The following is an 8,591-nucleotide window of genomic DNA, read 5'->3' as shown; positions in this document are numbered from 1 at the left end:
ATGGCGCCAGGGCGAAAGAGACTACACCTCCCGGTGCACCCCGCGCCCCAACGACCAATAGCGCTCCAGGTGACTATCGCGAGGCGTCATGGGAATGGTAGTTTGAAGAGGGACCCGGCGTGCACCGCGCATCAAAGCCCAATGGTGTCTCGGGTCACAATCGCGAGGTGTGTGACGGGAGTAGTTCCGAGAAGGGGCCGACGCGCCGCGGAGACCCCTGAGCGCAAAGGGACGGTTACGAGAGGAGGTGGCCGCGCCTTCTCCATGGCCGCCGCTCGTGTCTCGCTCTGGGCAGTCTGTGTGCTGCGGGTGGCGCTGGCCACAGTCTACTTCCAGGAGGAATTTCTAGATGGAGGTGAAGGGGCTCCGCCCGTGGCGGAGGCTTAAGCTCCCTCATACCCCAGTGCCCAACGGATGGCCCGAGTTGCCATCGGCCCCGCCTGTCGCCGAGGGATCGGTGGTGGCAAAACCTCGAAGCTTCGAAGCCTCGAGGGCCCCCAACACTCTCCCCACGACCCAAATTAACAGTTTTCAGCCCTAACCGGTGTTATTTCCCCCCAACAGAGCGCTGGAGGAACCGATGGGTGCAGTCCACCAATGACTCCCAATTTGGGTATTTTGGACTCTCGTCCGGGAAATTTTATGGTCATAAAGAGAAAGACAAAGGTTAGTGTAGGAATCGTGAGAAAATCAAGATGAATGTTTAACCCCCCATAGCAACCTTTCAGGGTAGGTATGGCACAGCCCCAACACCCATTTCACAGGTCGGGAAACAGGCATGGGTAGGGTTTTTTTGTCTTCTCTCTCTTTTCTTGACCAAGATACCCACTCTTTACAAGCACTAGTCAAATGGGTTTGGAGAGCCGAGGGTCTTGCCCTACAGAAGGAAAAAGTTTAGAAGGTACTTCTCATTTTTATTTTCGCGTTAAAAAGAAAAACAGGGTAAAAGTTATATGCTGTCAAGCACACGGATCTTTGGGGGTCCAATAGGATGAATGTTTACAACTGCACACCGAGGTCAAGATAGGAACGTTTTCAGGCCCCACCTCCACCCCCAGAGTCTTCCCTTCTGGCCTACCCACACCCCCCCCCCCGACCACCGCCCAAGTCAGTAGTCTCCAAGTACCAAGGATAACCTCTATTCTGGCTTCTCATTCCTCATGATCAAAGGTAGGCAAATTACAGCTCCTCTACTGCCTGTTTTTTGTACAAACAGTTAGCTGAGAGTGGTCTCTACGTTTTTTAATTGTTGGAGAAAAATAGAAAGGGGAATAGTATTTTGTGATGCATAAAAATTACACAAAATTCAATGAAATGCCCGAAATTTCAGGGTCCATAAATAAAGTGTTAGTGGAATACAGCCATGCTTCTTCATTTGCATACAGTCTATGGCTGCTTTCAGGCTGCAAAGGCAGAAATGAGTAATTAGGATGGAGAAGGAATGGCTCCCAAAGTGTAAAGCATTTATTCCCTGGCCTTAACAGAAAAACGTTTACCAACCCCTGATTTAGATGAAAAATTTCCCTCTTTACCACCTTCCACTCAACTTCCATCTTGGCCCTGTTATTCCAGTGTTGCCCTCATTGTTTTGTGGATACACATTGTTCCAAATTGTCAGGCTGTAATGGCAAAAATGGAGTGAAATAATAAGGTGGTCTGTGAAGCTTGTCCAGGGAGCGGGGTTGTCATTTGGTTTTTTCCCACAATGTTTTTCCTTCCTCCAACCTGGAATCCTGAGACTCTGTGCATTTCATTCATTCCAGCACTTGTCTACTGAGAGCAGACACAGGCAAGGCACTGAGGATACCAGTTAATTTGACCCCTTTCATTGTGGTCTCCCAGGACCATAACATAGAAGCCATGGATGGAAAGATCAATAGAATTTAACCAGACAGAGATGAGTGAGAGGTGATGGTGGTGGCTGAGGAGTGTGGTGAGACACAGAGGGAGGTGGTGAGTCAGATGGCCTTAGGAATTGCCTGGATGGTAGGGGAAGGGGCTACAGATCACCTGAGAAAGTGACGAGTGGGGGAAGAATGTAGGAGAGAGAGAGAGAGAGAGGTTTGGGAGTGGGGAGTCAACCGTGAGTTCAGTCTTAGACATACTGACACAAAATGCCAGGTTCATTAATGATGGCTCTCAGCATAGGCAGTTATGGAGGCTGGAGTATGTTTGCAAGGAAGGGTAGGTTATAAGAAGACTGGCTCTGGGCTTCCCTGGTGGCGCAGTGGTTGAGAGTCCGCCTGCCGATGCAGGAGACACGGGTTCGTGCCCCGATCTGGGAAGATCCCACATGCCGCGGAGCGGCTGGGCCCGTGAGCCATGGCCGCTGAGCCTGCGCATCCGGAGCCTGTGCTCCGCAACGGGAGAGGCCACAACAGTGAGAGGCCCACATACTGCAAAAATCTCTTATAGGTTTATTACAAAATATTGAGTAGAGTTCCCTGTGCTATACAGTAGGTCCTTGTTGTCAGGTTTGTCTTATACTCCAGTATAAGATAAGGAATTGGTACAGAGCCTTTTGGCTACTGAAAAGGGGTTTTTGGTCTTGAAGTGAATGGCTAAACTTACAAACTACAAGATTCAGATGACAAAAGAATGGTATCTTCATAAAAAGAGCCACCACACAGATGACACCCAAGGACCAGCTCATCCAGGGCAGTGAAGCACTTTTTTTTTCCCCCAGATCAGCAATCTGTCCTCCATCAGCCATTGTGTCTCTTAAATAGCTGTTTTAAGATGAGAATTAAGGGAAAGAAGTAGAATGTTCCATTGTTTAATCCAGTTGTTACAAAGCTTCCTTGTACATTCCCACCCCTTGGAAAATGAAGGGAAGCAAAATTAATCTTTTATCTATAATTAGATTGCATATTTGTCAGTTAGAGCTGAAGTGTTTTTATAACTTAAGACCTAACAGTGGTATATTAAGTACAAAAACATGTACATGCGTATGTGAAATAGAAGTTCTCTGGCAGCAGAGAGCCTGTTAGTGATATGCCCATTGTATATCATTGTACAAATGTGCTATAGGTGCAGGATCAACATAAATGGTTGGAAGGTTTATTATCAGGGGTGGGGGAGGACAACCATTTAATTCCCTGCATTGCTGAGCAGTGTCATTCCTAATCCTTCATGAGTACTTCTTATTTAAAGGTCTGCAGACCACTCAAAATAGCCGATTCTACGCCATCTCTGCACGGTTCAAACCATTTAGCAATAAAGGGAAGACTCTGATCATTCAGTACACCGTGAAACATGAGCAGAAGATGGACTGTGGAGGGGGCTACATTAAGCTCTTCCCTGCAGACGTGGATCAGAAGAACCTGAATGGAAAATCCCAGTACTATATTATGTTTGGTGAGTTTAGATAGTATGGACAACAATTTGTGATTTTGAAAACCCTTCCACCTGTAGAATCCTTAGACTGACTTTGCTATAGTTGTGTTGAGTTTATCTAACTAAAGGTTTCTAGTACTGTTAAACCTAATTAGTATTTAAAAAGGCGACTGTACCATTCTGTTGTTCTTGGGAGAAAGTTATTTATTCAACATTAATGTAGCCCCAAGTATTTTGAATGCCTCAGGACTCAGTAAACCTTGGCCATGGGCCAAATCGGCCCACAGCCTGTGTTTGTTATGGCCCATGAACTGAGAATGGGTTTTTTAATTTTTTGGCTGCACTGCATGGCTTGCAGGATCTCAGTTCCCTGACCAGGGATTGAATCCAGGCCACAGGAGTGAAAGCCCAGAATCCTAACCACTAGGCAACCAGGGAACTTCCTGCTTTTTAACATTTTTGGATGATTAAAAAAATCAAAAGAAGGACAATACTTTTGACCCATGAAAATAATATGAAACTCAAATTTCAGTGTCCACAAATGAAGTCTTATTGGAATGCAGCCTCACTCAGTTCATTTACATCTTGTCTATGGCTGCTTTCAAGCAGCAGTGGCAGAGTTGAGTGGTCATGACAGAGAGTATATAGCTCACAAAACCAAAAATATTTACTGTCTGGCTCCTTACAGAAAAAGGAGATTGTTGACCCCTGGAATACATTGAATGTCTCCTGACACTAGGAGTAATTGATTAACATCTGTGCTGGAATTGGGAAGGCCACATTGGGCTGCAGGAACTAGACATAACTGAAATGTGTGGATTCAAAAACGTTTAAGAATGAAGAGGATTCTGGGAAGATGGGGGAATAGGAAGCACCAGGAATCTGTCTCACCACCTAGACAAGGAAACATTCTTGCACTGGCAGAATCTGTCTGATGTAACAGGGAACTATGCAGTCTGTGGAAGTATTGCAACTTCCAGGAGAAAACTGGGGAGGTCAATTTGGGTGAATTTCAGTTCTTAGCACAGAAGTACCTACCCATTCCCACCTCCAGCCACATGGCAGACAGACAGCTGTGCACCAGGTTCCTGGAGCAGCTTTTACGGGAGCCAGGGTAGGCAAAAAGGACCCTGTCCTCCAAATATCAAGGATCTGAACTCTGATGGCTGATTGCCCCTTCTTATTGCAGAGGCGCAGAAAAAGAGATGGGCAGCCATTGTTGTTAAACATACCCCCATTGTTGTAAGCCTCTCCCCCTCCAGCTGAAATGATTTCCAGGAGACTTAAAGGGCCAGACCCCTTCCCTCCCACCTTTCATTTTTCACCTTTTCCCCTTTAGGAAGCTAGACATTAAAGACTAGGACATTAAAAAACAACTAGAGAGCTTCCCTGGTGGCGCAGTGGTTGAGAGTCCGCCTGCCGATGCAGGGGACATGGGTTCATGCCCCGGTCTGGGAAGATCCCACATGCCATGGAGCGGCTGGGCCCGTGAGCCATGGCCACTGAGCCTGCGCGTCCAGAGCCTGTGCTCCGCAACAGGAGAGACCACAACAGTGAGAGGCCCATGTACTGCAAAAAAAAAGAGAAAACGAAAACAAAAACAAAGAAAACAACTACATATGCAGGGAAAATTAGAAAGTGACCACACATACACAGGAAAACACTCAGAAAAGACCTGAGAAAACCTTAGTTTACATCCCAGGCTGACCCTTGGTACAGAGCCAGCCTTCAACAATCAGTCGAAAAACCAACAACAACACAGCAAACCTTGCAGAAGGAGGAGAATCCAATTTCCAGACTTAACATTCATTATTAGACTCATATGTCCAGTGTTTAACAAATAATCACAAGGTATACAAAGAAACAGGAAAGTGTGGCCCATTCAAATGAAAAGAATAAATCAACAGAAACTGTCCCTGAAAAAAAGACCTAATGGCAGATCTATTAGACCTAAATAACTGTCTGAATGATGCTAAAAGAACTAAATGAAGATGTAGTGAAAGTCAAGAAAAATGAGAGTAAAATGGAAATATCAGTAAGGAGATAGAATACTTAACAAGAAACCAAAATCAAATTCTGGAGCTGAAAAGTAAACTGACGTGAAGAGTTCACTAGAAGAGTCAAAGGCAGATTTGAGCAAGCAGAAGAAAGAAACAGATCTTGAAGATAGGATAGTTGAAATTATCAAGGCTGAGGAGCAGAAAGAAACAAGATTGAAGGAGAGCAAACAGAGGCTAAGGGACCTGTGGGACACCATCAAACAGACCAATGTACACATTGTGGGAGTCACAGAAGGAGAAGAGAGAGAAAAACCAGAGGGAGAGAATATTTGAAAAAACAAAGGCTGAAAACTTCCACATTTGATGAAATACATGAATATAAATATCCAAGAAGCTCTATGAACTCCAGGTAAGATGAACCCAAAGAGGTCCACACCAAGACACAGTGCAATCAAACTTGCAAAAAGCAAAGACAAAAAATGCTGAAAGCAGCAAGAGGGAAGCAAATCATCACATACAAGGCATTTGCAATAAGCTTATCAGATTTCTCATCAGAAACTTCGGAGGCCACAAGACAGTGGATTCAAAGTGAAAAGAAAAAAAAACAACTCTCAATAAAAACTCACATTTGGCAGAACTGTCCTTCAAATATGTGGAAAAATTAAGACAGAAAAGCTGAGGGAGTTTGTAACCACTAGAACTGCTTTACAAGAAATGCTCAAGGGAGTCCTGTAAGGTGAAATGAAAGGACACTCACTAGACAGTAACTTGAACTTATATGGAGAAATAAAAATCTCAATAAAAGTAAATATAATTATAAAAGTATTATTTAACAATGGTTTATAACTACACTTTTTGTTTTCATGATTTAAGAGACTAATACATTTAAGGAAAAACAATTATTTGTGTAAAAGTTAATATTACTGTAACTTTGGTTTGTAACTACAAATCTAGTTTTCTACATAATTTAAGAGACAAATGCATTTTAAAGAATTATTAGTTTATGTTTTAGGGGACACAGCCTATAAAGATGTAACTTTGTGACATCAATAACTAGCTAGATGGACTAAGGGAAGAAGAGAGAAGACTCAGATTACTAAAATCAGAAATGAAAGTGAGGATGTTACTACCTTGTCTACAGAAATAAAAGGGATTATAAGAGAGTACTATGAATATTTGTACACCAAAAAGTTGGATAACCTAGATGAAAGGGACAAATTCCTAGAAACACAAAACCTACCAAGACTCAATCACAAAGAAAGAGGAAATCTGAATAGACCTATAAGTCGTAAGGAAATTGAAGCAGTAAACAAAATTATCCCAACAAAGAAAAGCCTTGTCTCAACAAAGTGAGTATATAGGGAATATACCTCAACATAATAAAGGCCATATATGACAAACCTACAGCCAACATTATATTCAGTGGTGAAAAGCTGAAAGCATTTCCTCTAAGATCAGGAATGAGATAAGGATGCCCACTCTTGCCACTTTTATTCAACATAGTATTGGAAGTCCTGGCTACAGCAATCAGAGAAGAAAAATAAATAAAAGGAATCCAAATTAGAAAGGAAGAGGTACAACTGTCACTGTGTGCAGATGACATGGTACTATACATAGACAATACTAAAGACACTGCCAAAATACTACTAGAACTAATAAATTCAGTAAAACTGCAGGATATAAAATTAATATACAGAAATCTGTTTTCTTTCCATACACCAACAACAAACTATCAGAAAAATTAGGAAAACAAACCCATTTACAGTTGCATCAAAAAGAATAAAATACCTAGGAATAAATCTAACTAAGGAGGTAAAAGTCCTGTGCTCAGAAAACTATAAGGCACTGAAGAAAGAAATTGAAGATGACACAAACAAATTGAAAGGTATACCTCATGGATTGGAAGAATTAATATTGTTAAAATATCCATCTTCCCCAAGGCAATATACAGATTCAATGCAATCCCTATCAAAATACCAATGGCATTTTTCACAAACAAGAACAAATAATTCTAAAATCTGTATGGAAACACAATGACCCCAAATAGGCAGAACAATTTTGAGAAAGAGTAACGAAGCTGGAGATACCACACTCCCTGATTTCAAACTATACTACAAAGCTTATAGTAATCAAAACAGTATGGTACTGGCATAGAAACAAACACACAGATCAGTGAAACAGAATAAAGATTTCAGAAATGAACCCATGCTTATATATGTCAATCCACAACAAAAAAGGCAAAAGCTTACAATGGGAAAAAGACAGCCTCTTCAATAAATAGTTTTGGGAAAACTGGGCTACTCTCTCACTATATACAAAAATAAACTCAAAATGGATTAAAGACTTAAATTACAACCTGAAACCATAAAACTCCTAGAAGAAAACAGGCAGTATGCTCTTTGACTTCAGCTTAAGCAATATTTTTTTTGCATCTGTCTCCTCAGGCAAGGGGAACAAAAGCAAAAATAAATAAGTGGGACTACATCAAACTCAAAAGCCTTTGCACAGTGAAGGAAACCACGAACAAAATGAAAAGGCAGCCTACTGAATGGGAGAGGAGATTTGCAAATGATAGATTCAATAAAGAGTTAATATCCAAAATAAAGAACTCATAGAACTCAACATCAAAAAAAAAGCCCAATCAAAAAATGGGCAGAGGACCTGAATTGACATTTTTCCAAAGAAGGCATACAGATGGCCAAAAGACAAATGAAAGACGTTCAACATCACTAATCATCAGAGAAATGCAAATCAAAGCCACAATGAGCTATCACCTCACACCTGTCAGAATGGCTAGATATATGCTCCCCTATGTTCGTTGCAGCATTATTTCCATTAGCCAAGATATGGAAGGAATATAAGTGCCCATCAATAAATGAGTGTATAAAGAAGATGTCTATATACAGTGGAATATTACTCAGTCATAAAAAGGAATGAAATCTTTCTATTTGTGACAACACAGATGGACTTAGAGAGTTTTATGCTAAGTGAAATAAGTCAGACAGAGAAAGACAAATACTATATGATTTCACTTATATGTGGAATCCAAAAAACAAAGCAAATGAACAAATATAACAAAGTAGAGAGTCATAAATGTAGAGAACAGGTGGTTGCCAGAAGGGAGGAGGGTGAAAAGATGAGTAAAGTAGGTGGTAGAGATTCAGAGGTACAAATTTCCGGTTGCAAAATAAGTGAGCCACAGGGATGAAATGTACAGCATGGGGAATATAATCATATAGTCATATATTATATAGT

At 41.6% G+C, this 8,591-nt stretch overlaps 1 protein-coding gene across 1 annotated transcript in view; it reads left to right on the top strand.

The window, feature by feature from the left end:
- Positions 1-246: 246 nt before the first annotated feature.
- CALR3 (calreticulin 3) overlaps positions 247-8,591 on the top strand; it is a 31,348-nt gene continuing 23,003 nt past the window's right edge. The window contains exons 1-3 of the mRNA XM_081233632.1: positions 247-355; positions 565-666; positions 3,154-3,357. Coding sequence (XP_081089758.1) covers positions 265-355; positions 565-666; positions 3,154-3,357 — 397 coding nt within the window. The 5' untranslated portion in view covers positions 247-264. The remainder of the gene's footprint in view (positions 356-564; positions 667-3,153; positions 3,358-8,591) is intronic.

The sequence above is a fragment of the Mesoplodon bidens genome, assembly GCF_964165515.1.
Source record: "Mesoplodon bidens genome assembly, chromosome: 4".
In the NCBI taxonomy this organism is placed as follows: Eukaryota; Metazoa; Chordata; class Mammalia; order Artiodactyla; family Ziphiidae; genus Mesoplodon; species Mesoplodon bidens.
Note: the sequence above shows the minus strand (reverse complement) of the source record. Positions and strands in the feature narration are given on the sequence as shown.